The sequence below is a fragment of the Taudactylus pleione genome, unplaced genomic scaffold (genome assembly GCF_031769625.1).
Source record: "Taudactylus pleione unplaced genomic scaffold, aTauple2 ptg000198l, whole genome shotgun sequence".
In the NCBI taxonomy this organism is placed as follows: domain Eukaryota; kingdom Metazoa; phylum Chordata; class Amphibia; order Anura; family Myobatrachidae; genus Taudactylus; species Taudactylus pleione.
The window spans coordinates 8,925,993-8,945,295 of NW_028284600.1; the positions used below are offsets into that span (position 1 = coordinate 8,925,993).

General features: G+C 43.9%; 1 protein-coding gene across 1 annotated transcript in view; it reads right to left on the reverse strand.

Annotated features, from left to right (window-relative positions):
- Window positions 1-1,812: 1,812 nt before the first annotated feature.
- The window catches only part of LOC148518843 (disintegrin and metalloproteinase domain-containing protein 9-like), a 92,962-nt gene continuing 75,471 nt past the window's right edge, over window positions 1,813-19,303 (reverse strand). The window contains exons 20-22 of the mRNA XM_088476897.1: window positions 16,665-16,749; window positions 12,007-12,056; window positions 1,813-4,818 (exon numbers count right to left, since the gene is read on the reverse strand). Of these exons, the coding sequence (XP_088333023.1) occupies window positions 4,713-4,818; window positions 12,007-12,056; window positions 16,665-16,749 (241 nt within the window). The 3' untranslated portion in view covers window positions 1,813-4,712. The remainder of the gene's footprint in view (window positions 4,819-12,006; window positions 12,057-16,664; window positions 16,750-19,303) is intronic.

Sequence of the window (19,303 nt, forward strand, 5' to 3'; positions counted from 1 at the left end):
ACTGGTTGAATAATTCTGTTAATGGTGTAACCAGCACCCCTTTAAGCTCATTTAGTACCCTTGGATGTATCCTATCAGGCCCCATTGATGTATCCACTTTCAGTTTTGAGTGTTCTGTTAGGATCTTCTCCTCTGTAAATGTGCTTGTTCCTACCTCATTTTTCTGATTACACCTGCGACTTAAATGTGGCCCCTTGCCCTCTCTCTCAGTAGTGAATACTGAACAAAAATAATTATTAAGATGATCAGCTATTACATTGTCTCCCTCAACAAGACTCTGTCTTTCTGTCTTTAGTCTTTTTATTCCACCTTTTGTTTTTCTTCTTTCACTTATATACTTAAAAATAGTTTTGCCCCCTTTACCCACTGACTGTGCCATTTTCTCCTCAGCTTTTGCCTTTGCACATCTGATTACTTTCTTAGCCTCCTTCTGTTTTACAAGATACATCTCTTTGTCTTCATTATTTTGCGTCTGCTTGTACAGCTTGAGTCTCCCATATCCAAAATGCTTGGGACCAGGGGTATTTTGGATAACGGAATATTCCGTATTTTGGAATATTTGCATATCATAATGAAATATCTCGGGAATGGGACCCAAATATACACACAGAATGCATTTCTGTGTTATATACACCTTATATACACAGCCTGCAGGTCATTTTATACAATATTTTTAATAATTTGTGCCTTAGACAAAGTTTGTGTACATTGAACCATCAAAAATCAAAGGTTTCATTTTCTCTGTCATGCCAAAATTATTCCGTATTTCGGAATATTTGGATATGGGAGACTCAACCTGTATTTCCTAAAGGCCATCTTCTTTGCATTCACAATACTTGCTACCTCTTTCCCAAACCACACTGGCTTCCTTTTCCTTGTGGCTTTCCTAACCCTTTTGATACAAAGGTCTGTTGCCTTTATTGCGCTTTTATATTTTCCCTCCTCTCCTGCACTCCTTTCAAGTTCCTCCACTGCCAAAGATTCGCTTACACGTCTTCCCATCCCTGCAAAATCAGCCTTCCTAAAATCTAACACCTTTGTTTTTGTATGGGGTGAGTCAGTATCTGTCTTTATTCTGAACCATACTGCTTGATGATCACTAGATCCCAGGTGTTCACCCACTTTTACATCAGATATTCTGTCTCCATTTGTAAGTATTAAGTCTAATATTGCGTCTTTCCGAGTGGGCTCCCTCACCAATTGCTGGAGAGAGGCTCCGTGCAATGAATTCAGGATGTCCCTACTTCTAGTGGAACTTGCCACAGACACCTCCCAGTTTATATCGGGTAGATTAAAATCTCCCATGATTATAACCTCTCCTCCTTTTAATGCCATTTTAGTGATATTCTGCAATAGTTTATTGTCCAGTTCCTCTTCCTGACCTGGTGGTCTGTAGATCACCCCAATATGAAGAATCACTTTCTCCCCTGTTTCTATAGTCACCCAAAGGGACTCGTTTTTTTCTTCAATACTATGTATTAACTTAGTATTTATGCTTTCCTTGACATACATTGCTACTCCTCCTATTCTTTGCATTCTGGACCTCATTCAGAGTCGGTCGTAAGCGGTCGCACGCCTAACGACCGCAAAACTGAAAAAGGAAGCAAGCGCACGGCCGGTCGGTCGCAACCAAAGTGACGCCCATACGTGAACAATGCACCTCCTCTAGCTAGCGAGTGATAGCAGCTATCGATCGAATCAATCGTCAGTCGCTGTATGTTAATTTTCTTCTGATGGTTGCGGCCGCTTGTGTTGTGTACAAATTACATAAAAAATTAACAAAAAAACGCATAGAATAAGCCATCCCCATAAAAGATATTTATTCTTATTATTCTCTAATGCAAAGGCAACAGAATCAATTACAAGCCAATTAGCAGTGTTATTAGCAACAACAAACTATTATTAGCTGCTTGCATTGTGTGGCACAAAATAGAAACATCAAACATAACATCAGTCACATTCGATAGTATCGATTGTACTCTGGGGCTTGAGAGAGCACATACCCAACCTCAAGCTGTACGATCAGCCAGGCCTCTAACTCGCAGAGTGACGTTTTACTACTCACGGCCTTCTATGTTGGTCGTAGCAGGAAATTTATGTACGCCCCTAAAACACCCTGAAAACGGTGAGGAACGCCTGCGTTTTTAGACCACCACCCCCGTCAACACCCACAAACAGCCTTTCATGTCAATCAACTCTCGGAAGCCACTTCCTGCTCGTAAGCCGTACGATCGACAGCATTTTGGATTGCAAGGTCTCATACACACATGCGCACAACTAACCGTACGCGCGCGTGGTTTGGAAACATCGGATGCGTACGACTGAGTGGCCGCTTACGACCGACTCTGAATGAGGTCCTCTGTCCTTCCCCTATCTATCTATCTATCTATCGCATATCTATCTATCTATCCTTATATCTATCTATCCCTTATCTATTTATCGATCCATCCCTTATCTATTTTTCTACCTTTGCATTGGCTTTGCAATTTGGCTACAATTTACGGTTTTTGAGCCTGCAAACAAATTTTTTCGCAGATGCAGTCTGACTTGCAATAGCGGGAGCTGCAGTAGATATGTACTGTATTTGAGCGGGTGGATGAAGGGATTGGGGAAAGCAGGGGCGGCATAGTGAACCTTTGCCTAGGGCGCCGTAAAACCTTGCACCGGCCCTGCCCCTGATGCTACTAAAACCCTTATCTATGCACTTATCATCTCCCAATTTGACTACTGCAACCTTCTCCTTTCTGACCTCACTCTATGCCACCCCTCCCCTCTCCAAAAATTTCTAATGCTGCTGATCATCTTCTGTGTTTTTTTTTCTCTCACCACAGGTCATCTGCCTCCTCTCCTCTGCAGTCACCTAGCCTGGCTACCTCTTGGCCTCAGTATCCAGTTCAAACTTCTCACACTTAAAAGAATTTATAACACTCATCTTCAACTGACATCTCCAACCTCAACTCTGTCCACACTCTCTCCTGCCCTCCCACTCCTCCGACTGCCTCCTCTCCTCTAATCTGGTTACTTTCCCCATGCCCCCCCTTCCTAGGGAACGCTTGCCCTAGCCAAGTCTGTCTTTCTTCACTCCCTAGTTTTAAAGGTGCCTAAAGACAGACCTTTTCACTAATGCCTGCCAATCCTCCTTTTAACTCCTTCCACACTCCCTCCTCCTACCAACATTGTCCCGTTCCCAGTTCACTCTCCAACTGTTGCCAATTTTAGCTACAGTGAGTTGCATTACCCATCCCCTGTATTTGTCACTTGTTGTGTGTGGTTTTATTGCAATACTTGTATATATGCTTTACAATGTCCACTGTTCTGAATTGTATTTATGCTGTGTACTTTATTGGTTTCTATTTTATCTTTTGTACAGCGCTGTGTACAACTACCATATAACAAATAATAATGCTGGTGTGTTCTCTTTTCGTTACACTTCTCTACATATACTACAGAAACAAGCTTCCTGAGATCACAATCCCTTTTTATTTGTGTTTAAAAAGGAGCCATCCCTTATGCACACTGGAGGCAGCTATTTGCAGTCTTAACCAATACTGAAATGAGTGCAGCTGATTAAGGGCCTGATTCAGAGCCACTCGTAAGCGGCAGCTTGTTCGCTCCGAGCGATGTTTGCCCAACTGCGCATGCGTACGGATCGTTATACGCATGCGCGAACCAGTCAGTGCGGCCGAAATTCATGTGCTCGCAAAATAGCGAATGCCTGCTAATTTGAGTGACAGGAGGAGGCGTATGTGGGTGGTAACAGGGGAAGGTGCTTGAAAACGGGGAGTGGAGATCCGATCGCAGGCGTGCTTAAAGGTCAAAACGGGCGTTTTATGGGTGTGCATATTTAAAACAGCAGCGTCATTGACCACGTCACTGGGTTTTTTTTAAGCCAGAACTGCTCGCAAAATTGTGGTAGCAAAAAGCAACCACAAGAATAGCGAGCAGTTCATACCCTGGTCGATGTACTCGATTAATCTAATAAATAGCGGACATGACGTAGGATGCGAGCGGCCAGGGGGCGTAGTTTCCCAAAAAACGACCGCAAGTTTTGTACGCTCGTTCAGACCTAGAGGCGTGAACAGACCGCAAACAGCGAACGGTTCATTTGAATAGCCACCCCTATTTTCAAGACGAGCGAGCGCTAATTGCCAGGGACAAGGCATGATTTAATTTTAACAATTTTAGTTACTGTTTTCTTAGAGAACATTCTGGAGAAATGTAATACAGTCACAAACTGCGAGGCAAAGAGATATTTCACAAGCTTATGCTAACAATTATTAAAGCATATCAAGAAAATACAATCGATTAAAAATGTAAACATTAAAGTGCATGTCAAAATAATATTAATTTCACATAATCAGTAAAACACTTTGCTTCACTGTGTTTCCTTCATTATGGTTTTGTAAAAAAAAAATATATATGTATATATATATATATATATATATATATATGTGTGTATGTATATATGTATTTGTTCTTATTGAAGATCCTATTTATTTTGATCAGCAACTGACAATATCCTGTACACATAATGCATAGATACTAACACCATTGTCAAGAGGATTCTGGGAAGTGTTATTGGTTCTGTTGGCACTTTGGCAAAAGTATCAATGTCAGTTTCTTTGCTGACAATTATCACGGACGTGAATAACGTACTGTACGTGATTCTGAGGCACATAGTTCAGTTTGAGCGGTTGTCAGGCGTTAGGCTATCAGTTGTATTGTGGAGTTGTAGGTAATCGGGGAGGAGGAGGAGGGCGGAGTGGTGGCTGTGGTCTTGTCCCAGGCACTGGTGGTCTTGTCCCCGGCACTGGTGGTCTGTTGTATGAACACAAAGAAATTGTTATGAAAATGGAAAGTAAAATGACAATTAATGATGTATCAGTTTAGAAAAATGAAAAAAGATCTCTGTACAGACTATGCCATAAGGATACACACAAGCTTTGTTAAACCTGTGACAATTACAAAAAGTTATCTACATTGTAATCAGACGTTATTTTTCAGATTGTTACAAGCTTGTTCTCAGAGCTTATAGTGTGCTCTGTACTTTCTCATAGAACTCCATATATATATTTTTTCTAAGCATCAGTGCCACTGAGCATTGCAGGTCATGTTGAAATTAATGGTGTTCATTCTAGCACCCTCCACCTGTCACAACCCGTGCAGTTCCTCTAATCCTGCCTGGGGTGTCGCTCTCTGCTCTGGTGCTTCTAGCACACACTGGGTCTGTATCTATGCAGGTTGTTGCATTAGCTGAATGTGCTAGGAGCACCAGAGCATAGAGCGATATCGTAGGCAGGAAAGGGGAACTGCACAGGTAGTGACATATGCAGGGTGCTATTATGAGCAATACATTAAACTCTTGCAAGAAAGTGTTAGCTTAGAGGTACATTCACTTTTTCTGTTTTTCGGACAATCAAAGTTAATGCATGTTTATCTGGTTTTAAGAACCTGTGTGTACAATGACTGAGTATAAGGAATGTAAGGAAAATATTTGTACCTATAGTCAGAAATGAAAGTTAAACCGCTCTACTTCATATGATGCTAGGAATAATTGCCATCCTAGCAAATGGATAGAGAATCTTAACTGGGTACACATTATTAGATGATGTGTACCCAGCAAGATCCCGTGAGCACCGGGACCCAGCATACACACTTACTGATGTCGGCAACAACTGAGTGACGGCAGGGGGTAGTGGGGCCATGTTGCATTTGTACAAAAAATCTGAGGATGCGATGGACAATCGGCGGGAGCGCGCTTCGGCATCAGCATCGTGCCTACACACTGGACGATATGAACGATTTGTTGTACCGATGCATCTGAATCGGCCAAAACGCTCAAGATATCGTCTAGAGTGTAGGGGCCTTTAGAAATCTTTAAAGTTCTGAAAAGTATAAACAAACATTACATCTGTCACAGAGCACGAGAGCCAGGCTTCACTTTACCGGGTCCAGCGGCGCTAGTTTCCCATGGGCAGCTGCAGCGCTGTCATGGGCAGATGCTGGTCTTCTGCTGACCCATTTCTGACCACCACTCTTCAGTACACCTCACGCTGCCCAGTTTACTGACTGCCTTCAGTTCTTCCAGTGTCCACCAGCTCCATATATTAGGAACCCAGTCAGAGGGCTTTGACCTGCACATCGGGCGCAGCGATACCTAGATCTCTTGTGGGGGGTCCCTGGTCAACATGCATATTACTTCAGCGAGAGTTGTGAGTATACTCTGGCCCAAGAAACATGGATGCCGCATGGTAGTCCCTCCCCAAATAAGGAACTCCTGGTAATCCCTCTCCTAAGAAGGAACTCCTCGAACACATGCGTAACAGATTGGAGAGACTAAAGAATTACCAGGCCCAGATAATGCAGTACTTGCAGATCCGTGCCACCTCCTGCAGCTCTGGTTCAAGATGCGGGATCCATGTCTCATCTGCGGATAGCTAATAACCCAAAGTTTTATAGGGACACCGAAAATCATCAGGGTTTTTTGAACCAATGTAATTTGAAATTCAAGCTGCCAATTTCTCGGCGGAAGTAATAATCCCCTGGTGCACAATAGTGCAAACTTCCTGATAGCCTTTAAGAAAGTCTTAAAGAACCTGGATGGGTAAAGTCTGTAGCCTCCACCACTTTGCGCCAGATAAGGGGACCCAATCCGTGGGGCAATATTCCGTACAGTTAAGGACTCTACCTTCCAAGCTTCAATGAAATAATGAAGTCCTTGTCGCCACCTTCTGGCAGGGACTATCTGAACAAGTCAAGGACAAATTAGTATCCAGGGAGCTGCCTTCATCCTTAAATGATTTAATATCTCCCTGCATCAAAGTTGACCTTTACAATAGGGAGAGAGCTCAAAAAAGGAAACAGTCCTGTTGTGCAAACTACACATTAGCTCGCCAGTTCACAGTTCCTCTTGTATCCCCTAACAAGCCCATGCAAATTGGGAAGTCATGACACTTTCCTGAGAAGCGAGAAAGGAGGTTCAGTAACAAGCTCTGCCCGTATTGTGGGGAGCCTGGACACTTTCTCATTAATTGTCCCAAGTGTTTGGAAAATTAAAAAGCTTAACTGATCAAGAGATGGTCATATTAGGCACAGGGCCCGATTCAGACCCGCTCACTAGATGGGTTCGCACGCAGCCGTCAGCTGCCAAAGTATGAAAAATCCCGCGATCGCACGGCAAGACATTAGCACACCCACTATGTCTTGACGTGCGATCACGGTGTGTATTTAGACACCCACCAGCCTGTCTTAAGACGCCCACTTTCCCTTGGTAATACTAGTCATCTCCAGGAAGTGTATTCAACAATCGGTATCATCGGACCCATACACAGCACTTGTGGCTGACCATGCCCTACCGCAAGTACTGCGAGTGCTTCAGGGTGTAAATTCAGTCATGTGACGTTAAGACGCACAGACATGTCTGCGTTTGCACCACCACACCCCCGTTTCTATCGACCAACCCCTGTCACCACCCACAAACGGCTCGTCCTGTCACTCATTCTAGCGAGGCGTCTATGTACAGTGTGCGAATGCTTCCCGATCGCATGGACTAGTTTGCGCACGTGCACTGCTTCTTATACACATGCGCACATTGCAAACATTGGCAGGCTACATGCGAACACAGCCTAGAGAGCAGGTCTGAATTGGGCCCTCAGTTCAATGCATCACATTGTTCAGTTGAAGCCTCTTTCCTGCTGTACAAGACTTCAGAGTCACTTACGGTCTTTTTCGATTCCAGAGCAAATGGAACTTTATCACAGCCAAGACCATTAAAGAAGTTGGAATTCCTACTCTGCATTTGCAGTCTCTTTCGTATTATTAGAGTAGATGGAAGTAAAACTACTGCTCATCATCAGATCCAGTGTTTGACCTTGCAGGTTGGTGCTCTCCATAGGGAGCTATTATCCTTCTTTGTACTTCCAGTGGCTGTAAACCAAATAATTTTGGGCCTTCCATGGCTACGCTTATGCTCCCTCCCTTGTTTGGAGTAAACCCTCCAGTCTTGGGAACCTTGCTGCCATAAGAAGTGCTTGCAATCAATAATTCCTTCACATCAGATTAATCAAAGTGCCACCATCAGTCAAATTGACTTCTTGCCTCTTTCTTACCAATCCTTTAGTGATGTGTTCAGCAAAAAAGCTGTTGAGACCCTTCCTGCCCACCAAGAATGGGATTTCTCCATTGATTTATTACTTGGTAAAATGCCTCCTCAAGGACAGGTTTTCCCCTTGTCACTTCCTAAGAGTGGTAACTGAATATAGAAAATATCAAACAGGGCTTCATCAGAGAATCTAAGTCAACTGCAGGAGCTGGACTCATTTTCCTCAAAAAGAAAAATGGGGGTCTCAGGCCCTGCATTGATTATGGCGGATTAAATGCCATTATAGTGAAGGATCGGTATCACCTAATTTTGATCTCTGAGCTCTTTTAAAGAATTAAGGGGGACATAGTTTTTTCCAAGTTGATCTATGCAGGTTCTGCAACTTTATAAGAATTAGATCCGATGATGAGTGGAAGACAGCATTTAACACCCGTGATGAGCATTACGAATATTTGTTCATGCCATCCGGATTGAGTAATGCACCAGCAGTCTTTCAAAAATATATGAACAGCATATTCCAGGATCTCCTGTATAAACACGTTGTGGTCTACTTAGACATTCTGATTTTCTCTAAATATTTGACATTCCACCGCACACGTGAGTGAAGTTTTGACCTATATTCGGACAAGCCAGCTATATTGCAAATTGGAGAAATGCATCTTTGAGTAAGAGGAGATTGCATTTCTGAGATACATCATTTCTGGTTCCAGTCTTTGAATGGATCTTGTGAAGCTCGCCGCTATTGGCAATTGGCCTCATCCTACAGGTTTAAATGCAGTTCAACGATTTTTGGGGTTCTGCAATTTTTACAGTCAGTTTATCAGGGATTAGTAATTTGTAATGGCTCCTATTACAGCACTTACCAGGTAATCACAAAATACCAAGGTTTAGCCTCCTGAAACTGAGAACGCGTTCCCTCACCTAAAACAGCTCTTTACTTCAGCCCCTATTCTAATGGTACCAACTCTCTATATGCCCTTCTTATTAATGTGCGTACGCACGGTCAAATATAATGGGATGATAAGAACGATATCGATCATATTGTTCTGTTTTTGGGCCCTTCCAACCCCCAAACGACGGTTGATGCACGGATGGTCGATATCGACCATCGCCCGTGCATGCAGGCCAACCTGGTAGATATCGACCAGGTTAGCCTGGTCGCAGGTCATTATAGTTGTTTGGGGGTTGGTGCATGTGCTGGATGTTCGATATGGAACATCCAGCACATGCAGGACGATCAGACAACTATATCTGATCGTTGTCTGATCGCTCCGTGTGTACAGAGCTTTAGAAGCGTATGCCTCTACAGTTCAAGCTGGGCTTTTCTCTCACAAATGTACGCAGCAGGGAAATGGTACTCCTGTGGCTTCTTTTCTTGTAAGTTTTTGATTCCCAAAAAAGATCTATGCTGTTCTCAATTAAACTTGCTCTACAGAAGTGGCGACACTTGTTAGAAGGAGCAAAATTCCCTGTGATGATCTTAACTGACCATAAATATTTACTTTAAAGGAGATGAAGGTAATCAAATAATTACCCAGGTGGCGCTACCATGGGGTGTATATATCCAATAATATAGTGAGCAGCTGTTAAAAATAAGAGGGGAGTCAATCCTCACATAGAAATAGGAAAAACAAAGTAGGTAAAAACAGCACTCTACAGTAATAACCATATACATAAACCACAATCAAGTGAAAAACTTAATCTTATAGATTCATAAACAAATAGTCATAATAGTAAAACACATAATTCCTCAGTTGGAGGACTGGGTGCCGGGGGGTTAGGGTGGCTAGGTGGCAATTGATGGGGTGTCAAATAATGATGTCCTCTCTAGGTCAAACCCAGGTGTTGGCTCAACCTGACCAGAGGTGCGAAGTCTAACCCACTGGGTGGTCTTCACCAGTGACCCCTCCTGTTGGGACCGCACCAAGTGAGCAGGTCGCGATCCTCTGGTCAGGTACCTGAGAGCGACGAAGAGACTAGGAGAATAGCAGGAATAAATACGCAGGATAATGAATGCAAAGAATACTGTGAGTTCGTACACTGGACTACAATGAAGGAAACTTGAAACGTGAGACACTGAAGATCCCAGCAAGGGCTTGCACTAGAGAGTATCTCTGATGATCCGGACACAGGAGTGTATAGAAGAGCGGCACAAGGAGTCAGTAAATGAATGCTGTACTGAGTAAACACGCTGGTGATTCAGATGCAGGCGCAGACACAGGAGAATGACACTTGGAATCAGTACACAGATACTGTGGTGAGTACACATGCTGGTGATCCAGACACAACTGGTGCAGAAGGTGTTAAACTGAATTTCAGCACAGAGACAGGTGCTGACATATACACAGGAGAACTAGACGCTGATTAGTGCTGGAGTTTCAGCACAGAGACAAGTACTGAAGAAATCACTGGAGGAGTCTGATCCTGAGAAGCACTGGAAGGAGTCACTGGAAATAAATAATCTAAAGCTAGGAGCAAATCCAGACACCAGGATATAACACTGGTAGAAAAGAACTGGAAAAGCGAAGTTGAACAGCCGCTTCCTGTTCCTGGAGTTGGACTAAATACCCTTAGGTAGTTGGTCATTGGATCAGAAGATCAGCTGAGTGACCGCAGGTGGGAGAGACTAGTCAGGTGATATGGACCAACATGGCTGCGCCCATGCCCGCCACCACGGGAACCAAGACGCACACACGGAAGCCCTAGCAGACCATGGGGAGAATACTCAGCCCACCACTCACCTCCACCACCGGCTACTGTACACCTAAGCTCAAGGATGCCGGCGCAGTGGTGAGTAGCGGCCGATCCCAGGCCGCATCCTGACACGTAGATGCATAAAAGAAATAGTAAAAAAATAGTCGTAGCACAATGATGGTAAAGGTAAAAATCACCCAATCCATGTAAATAAACATTCAGTCCCAAGCAATGGAGCTTAATGGGAGCATAAGATCATAAGTGACTTCATAATTAGAACAGTCTCCTAGTGTTAGATAGAGGATTGTATCCAGCTTAAAGTGTATAATTGCCAGATCCAGTGTCCAAAATTGTGGGGTTCCTTTAGCAACGCTGGCAGAGCTTTTGCAGTGTAGACAGGCTCCCTGCTGGACTGCAAATAGTGGAGGGTGAATCAGCTGTTATTGTACACAGCAAAACCAGTCAGGGACTGGCTGATTCACCCTCCACTATTTGCAGCCCAGCGGGAGCCTGTCTTCATTCTGCCTCCATTGGTGTCTTTGCATTGCCTTTGGTCCCAGCCGACCGGACCTGTGTTACAGGGGACTATTACACTGCAAATGCTCTGCCAGCATTGCTAAAGGAACCCCACAATTCTGGAGTGAGTGTTGTGACAACATCTAACAGCGTAGGGGACATGGTGATGCAATCCACGTAATCATGGCATCACTATATTCCCTAGAGAAGTGGACAGAATCAGGACATCAGGAATTCTCCTAAATGTGTGACTCTCCTGTACATTCCTAGTGAGCAGTTATGTTACACTTCTATATTTTAATTATAAGCTTAAAATGAAGAGCTATAACCAAGTAATTGCTTATGGTCCAGACACACGGTCATATTTTTCAGATGTGTCAGATGAGCGATCTGAACGATTTGAGTGATTTTTGACTGCATTAAAATGAATGGAATCGTCCAAATCTGACTGCAAACACATCAGATGTCAGATATCGTTATTTGACAAGTGGGAACGCGCATCGTTCATCTCACAAACATATCAGATATGTCAGATTTTCCTTCAGATATGAACGATTTTTAAAATCGTTATCGTTCAGATCTGAATAAAAATCTGACCGTGTGTATGCACCATTAAGTTCTCAGATCCTTACTCTAACAATACTTGTTCCAATTCATCAGTAAAAGCACAAATGGTATACGTAAAAAGCACAAACCTGTGTGGAAAATGATGGGATATGGTAAAGACATCAGAAAAGTTCCTGTCCTATAAAAATAAAAAGGAAAACTTTTTAGAATTGCCATATTAAAAAAGAAATTAAAATAGCGAACAAATAATGTGAAGAAATTTGCAATGTTTCAACTTGGATGGTGTTTCTTTTGCAATCGCTGTACACCCTACGTTATCAATGTAACAAGTAGTGTTTATACAGTGTGACCAATGTAAGAACCATTCACATACCAGTTACAATGACATAATAAAGTGGACCTGCTGAAAATTTAAATGGTTAAATACTGTGGCTAAAAGGAACCAATGATGTAACTAAAATCAATATATGTGCTACACAGATGTGTCCTCCCTCATCTTTGCTGCAGTCGCCCCAAACAGTCCCTCTTGGCACGGCTGGACCCGTAGGACCCTGCTAACGCTGGGTGTCTTTTTTGCGTCTTTTATTGCCAAAAATGTGTCTAAGGGCCTGATTCAGAGGCACACGCTATTTGTGTGCGCTCGCTTTGAATCAGGGCATTCCTTTTTTTTTAAGTTCCGGCCTCCAGGCCGCTCGCACAGCTGTGGGTGACCACCCACAGCTTGTGTGAGCGGCCTGGTGATGGTCGCGATTATCGCGACCATCGGCATTGCGAGGAGACCCTTGTGGTAGAGTCTCAGCACTCGCAATGCCAAGTGGACTTCCAGCTCTAATAGAGCCGGAAGTCCACTACTGACATCATGAGTGATGTCAGTAGGGCCGCCCACAAATGGCAGGCGTTCCTTCGGGAACGCCTCCGTTTGTACAGCCACCCCCCCTCCCCGCCTACAAAACGGATGCGAGCTGTCAATCAACAGCCGTCCCGTTTCGTTGCGAGCCCCGGAGCGAGTGATTTCTCACTCGCTACGGGGCTTGCGCATGCCGCGTGTGCACATTGGCCCACTATCAACCCGCTTGTGAGCGCAATGCGCTCCCGAGCGGGTCTGAATGAGGCCCTAAGTCACAATGCGATGTAACTAGGATGCACAGGAGACTGCTGATTAATTTGTTATGTGACATTTGTACATCTTTTACGCATCGCGACTTAGGGCCATATTCAATTAGAGGCGAAAAGTCTGAGGTCGGACTTTTCGCCATCATCGCCGTTTTTTACTGGGATAAAGTATCGGGCGCATGCACGCTTATCCCAGTATTCAGTTAGGATCCAGCAAAAACGGGACCCAGCGGAAAGGTAAGTATCAAAGTCCTGGGAATTTTCGGAAATCATCCTGGCACCCCCCTAAAGATGGTCTGACATGGGGGATCACTATGGGTATCCCCGATTTTGCCTGCTGAAGGTGGTCGGGGTTTTTAAATAGCCGTGGCAGGTGCATAAATGCGCCCGTGCAGAAGTGATGAAGAATAGCACTTAGCTTTATTTATTTATTTTTTTTTAAAAAGCTACTTCCATCAAATTTGGGGTAAGTCTCTAAAGTGATTTTTAAAAATTCTTCGAAAATGCACCAGCCGCATGCTAGAAAACACCTGTCGCATACTTGAGAACCCCCCCTGGATCGATTTCGCTATTTTGAATTTTGTCCCCCAATATTCCCCCCCCCCTCCCCCCCAAATAAAGCACCCAATGCTAGCAGGGTTGCAAGGTATCTGGCGGCTCCCTCATGCCAGGCGTATTGCGTTGCATGGCGTATTGAGGATAGATGAGCAATGTGTATAGTCTAGCAGTGCCAATGCAGGCCAGAATAAGTATAACCTCTTAAAAAAAAACAGGCTAAATGACATGATGCGGGGAGGTAAAGTGGCTCCGTCAATGGCGCCAAAATCATATCTGCACTCATTTGTCATGCACAGTATACTCGCTCTGTTAGACATGACTATAACCTAGGGTATTGCTAAAACATAATGTCATTAAATAACATGACTGTCCTGAATCCAAGAAGACCAGATTTGTGTGATTACACATTCAATGTATGCGTAAAAAGTAATATACAATAAATAAGTAAATAATATCGCAAAAATATCATTCTTGGCCTTTCACAGTCAAGGCCAGTGGATTAGAAAACTCCCAAGTTAGGGCCTGATTTTAATGACGGACTCAATGGCGTAGTTTATGCAGATCAAGCGATTGTTTGACATTGCGAATGCGTATAAGCCGCACTGTGCACGCACTGCGATTATCTGGCGGTTCCGTATGCACAGAGAACCCATTCGCAAAGTGAGTGCAGGGAGTCAGCTTTTGGGGGAGGTAACGGGGGTGGTCAGAAAGACGCAGGTGTGTCTTACCGTTACATGGGCGTGCATAAATGAGCCATTGCAATTACATACGCAGCATGAGAGCCCTCTACGTGTCATGAGAGCTGCATTGTTTGCGGCTGGTCAGACCTGTCGCAAGGGCAAGATGGCTGCTCGATGTGCGTCGATGTTACCAATATTTACGCAGGTGAGCAACGTCGGACGCAGATGAGAAGGCAGTGGTGGGCGTCCCAATGGTCGGGTAAACTCTGAAACTATTAGCATATTTTCACAAGTGTCAGTATGTTAATCCTTTCGGGATTCTAAAAGCCGGGATCCCAAGCGCCTTCATCTCATACCAATTCCCCTTACAAAGGATGATGAACATACTTTCTACATAAAACTCTTTAGCACTGGTTGCAGCCCACCCAGAGGAAAGTAATTTTTTGGGGGTTAATATGAGCCATTTCATTCGACATTAACTGCAAACAGATGCATGAAACACTGTTGCAAGCTTATCTGCCATAGACCAGGGTTCTGAGGAGACCCAATTACTAGCGGTATAGTACGTCCACATATGGGCTTGTCATGACAAGTGATAATGTCACCCTTCAGCAAAAGCAGAACCGCTCCCCAGTGATACACCTGGAAGAGACAGCCAGATGATAAGACCAGTTTAGTAGGACTAATTGGAGAGGGGATGTAGTCGGCATCCCGGCGTGCGGGATGCCAACGGTCTTAGTACCGGCGCCGGAATCCCGACCGTCGGCATCCCGAAGGCAAGTATCGGGGTGCAAGGGGAGGGTAGCGTTAGCTAGCAGGGTTAGGCACTAGGAGGAGGGTTAGGGATAGGCACCGGGGAGGGACAGTTAGAATTAGGGTACGAGGAGGGGAAGGTTAGGTTTAGGCACTAGGTGGGGAGGTTAGGTTTAGGCTGGGGGAGGGGGTGTTAGGTTTAGGCACTAGGAGGAGGGTTAGGGATAGGCACCGGGGAGGGACAGTTAGAATTAGGGTACGAGGAGGGGAAGGTTAGGTTTAGGCACTAGGTTGGGAGGTTAGGTTTAGGCACTGAGGAGTGTGGGTTAGGGTAGGGGATAGAAAAGTGCTCACTGTTAGGTTCTATGGGATCCTGGCTGTCGGGATGCCGCTGTTGGTATTCTGAACAGCGGCATCCCGACAGCCAGGATATCATACCCAACTCTTGGAGAGTAATGGTTAACTGGTTACTTCGCATCCATGGAATCCCCTCTGTCGCACTCAAAATGAATGAGGGTCAGGAGCAGAGGCAAGAAAAGGCCTCATAAAACAAGGTCAATGTATTAGCATAGCATAATCACTCACTGATAAAGAGATTTTCTTTCTAAGAGACTTAAGTGTCTAGGTAGTACCCATTTTTTTCGATATGGATATTAAATTACAATGATAGTTTAGGACCACCTGATTGAAGCATCACTTTGGGACTATTCCCATTTATGACAGGGTTAAAGGATTATAATTAATACGTTTTCAAATTTAGTAGTACGTCTTTGAAAGGAGATTTTGTTCCACTGACCAATGTTATACAGTCTTTCCTGCAAAAGGGTTCAGCTGATTTTGTTACAAGAAAAGGGTCAAATGGGACAATTTGACTCATTCATTCAACATATACGTTATTAGCAGTAAGGCCTGCTGAAGGTTGGAGAGACCACCTGGAAATTTGTAATTCTTTGTGGATATTTTTGTCTTAGTTATTATTTTTTTTAAAGATTATTTCTACGAAAAACTTTGCACCCCAGCCATATGTCTGAATGTATCTTTGTCTCCTGGAAATATTTTCATTCATATTTTTGAGGGATTTTGTTTATATGAATCTTTTATTCCATTGTTTTGTTTTTTTATTGTTATATTGATAAAATGGTTTGTTATTTGGATTACATATAATTTGTTGATGTTCAATGCTAATAAAATATTTTTTTTTTTTACTGTAGATAATAAGACTATTTAGAGTTGATAATGAATCTTTTTTAGAATTAAGGATACAGGTGGGAATTCCATTTTAAGTTTTATGAATTTTCATACTGATTAAAGAAGAAACAAAGAAAACCTACCATACCATAATCAAATCATTACAGTTCAAAACAGTGTTTACAATTATTCATGAAAAGAAACGCAGTTTAATGAAATTTTAAAGGAGACTTAAATGTCTCCACATATAATATCCAGCATCCCTTTTGGATAATGAATTTCGAATTTTAATTAGTCTCAAGTCATCACAGAAAAAGGTCCTCACATGAAATAACACATATTACCCTTGTTAGTGTTTTTAAGTCACACTAGTTTCACTGTGGGTTAGATAAGGAGATTTTTAGGGCCAAAAAAAGGCATCCAATTGTACTCAAATAATGTGAATACAACAACAACAAAATTAAAACATGTCTACTAACGTGTATAAGTTTTACCTGGTTCCTTGGTATGTTATTAGTAGCGTTGGGATTTTCATTGTTGGTTTGTGCTGGTCTTTGATTGTTTTGATTGTTTTCTCCTCTGCGAACATAGAGATTATTAAAAACAAACTAAAGTAAAAATAAATAAATTAATATGACAACATGACATTACAAGTTAGTCACTGGTAACACTGCTGAGATTGTGCAGCTGGTGTTATTAGTGGCAGATAAATATCAGAGGGTCCACAGAACATATAATGCTCCATGCCACAGGTATCTTTAGATAGGTCTCTTTTTGAGCACCCTGAAAGTATACAGGGTACAAATCTGATCCATTGAAAACAAAAATGAGAATAACGGCGGCACTCCAAGGTCTTGAATAAATGAATAATCGACAGCTATCTTAATGGCACAAGCCATCGTGGCTTGTTATCTTCACAGGATCCGGTTGTCACAGGCCTTCCGATATGCCGCGTCATCCGGCTGCAGGATCTGACAGTGTCCCCGGTCACCAGGCAACTTGGACGCCGAACTGAGACGGTGCCTGCGGTTGCTGTGAGACCAAGACACTGGGCAGCCGCAAGTACTGCTGGGACTGCCGGATAGACGTGCAGTGCTACAGCTGCTGGCCATCTGTTAATTCTTGCACGCTGATTGGTGGATTATATTTTATAAGCCTGCCGGACCTGCTCCGTCTTGTCGGTTATAGTTTACTCCATGCATGTTTATCTCAGATTCCCGTTCGAGTCTCCTTGGAGTCTCTCCTCATGGACTTTTATCTTGTACTTACTGTGACACCTGCTGACCACCTAACCGCTCACAGTCTCGCTGCTAGTACCCTCAAGAGCTTTCCTTCTGTGGCCTCACTACACCTGTGTTTTCCACATTGAGCAGCATCTTCCGACAGCGGTCAACTACTCACAGCATAGCCGCTCTAACAACTTTGAGCAGCGGCTTCTGCCCTTGGCCTCACTGCACCTGCAATTACCACCTCTGAGTGGCGACTTCTGCTCTCAGTCCTGCAACTGTCAGCCTAGCCGCTCACACCACTTTGATCAGCTGCATCTGCCTGTGGCCTTGTTACCTCAAAGTCTCCAAGGCCGCAGCCTGCCATCAAGGTCACACTTCTGTCATCAAGGTCTCATCTCTGCTATCATCCCTGAACAGCCACCAAAGTCGTGACCTGCTAGTTCTCCTGAATTCACCACCAGCCGCCTAACACCTAGCGATCCCCTGAATTTCCGTGTAACCCTCTACTGTTCCGAATTTAAGTTCAGCTGGCAATCTAAGTGCCGGTGAGCGTACCTAGCTGTAAGGGAACAACAGGGGGCTGTTATTGGCAGAAGACCTCGCCAGCGCGACTCTAGTGGTCTTACATGGAGATATTCAGGTGATCATAACAATCAGGTTCAGATGACAGTTTAGCAGAAGCAGAAATTGACGTACTGATGAACAAATTCTATGAGAGGGGCTACTTATGGAAAGATCTGGAACATGAGAGATTCAAAGTTCTCTGTATGACTAGATCTGAACTCGTGTTCACAAAATTTATCCAACATGATGTTATTTCAATACAAACAGCAACATCAAAGCTTTAAAAGATACTAAAGTCATGATGGGTTACAAGAGAGGCAGAAATTTGAAAGATTGGCTGGTCCATAATGACGTTTCTAGAATTTCTCCTGAATCGGAGTCCCATTTTCTGTCTAGAAAACCTGGTTGCTACAAGTGCACCCATTGCGCAACATGCAGATATATGGAAGCTGGAATTATATTGTCCATCTAGATTCTGGACAACGTTTTCCTATCAAGCATATATTGAGTTGCAACAGAAAATTTGTGGTGTACATGATAAGGCGTCCATGCAGCCTTGTTTACATAGTGTTTCCATGTCTTTTTTAAAAAAAAGGATGGCGCAGCACCGATCGGCTATCAGATTGGCACTCATTGAAAAGATATCGACCAACCGGTGGCTCGCCATTTCAAAGAACACAGACATTCCCTTGCATCATTGGCATACAAGATCATCGACCATGTCCCAGTGAAAGGAGAGGAGATGATCAGGACAAAATACTAGAGATGTGTGGGTTCGGTTTTACTTGGTTCTTTTCGCCAAATTAGTGCAAGTTTGGATTTATCTCATTGGCTATCCAAAACACGTGAGACTCGATACCAATAAGATTCAGTATTTAGTAGGGGTGAGTGGGTTCGGATTTCTGAAATCCGAACCCCCCCGAGCCCCCCCGATCCGAGTCCGATCCGAGTCAGGCTCGACTTTTCCCGCCTGACTCGGATCTGAAATCGAGGCAAAACGTCATCTTCCCGCCTTCCGAGTCTCGCGGGTTTTGGATCCTATATAAGGTACCCACGTCGGCGCCATTTTCTCACTCGGCTGTGGACAGTGAAGAGGGAGGGTGGGAGTTAGGGCTGTGTAGTGTAGTGTAGTGCTGCTGTTGTCCACTACTTCAAAGTCCATAGGGGCTGGCTGTGTTGTGCTGTGCTGCTGTTGTTAATAGGGGCTGTGTCCACTACTTCAAAGTCCATAGGGGCTGGCTGGACTGTGTTGTGCAGTCAGTTCTCCATAGGGGCTGTGTCCACTCCAAAGTCCTGTGCAGTGTCCCAGTCCTAAAGAGGTGCTGTAGTGTTGTCCAGGG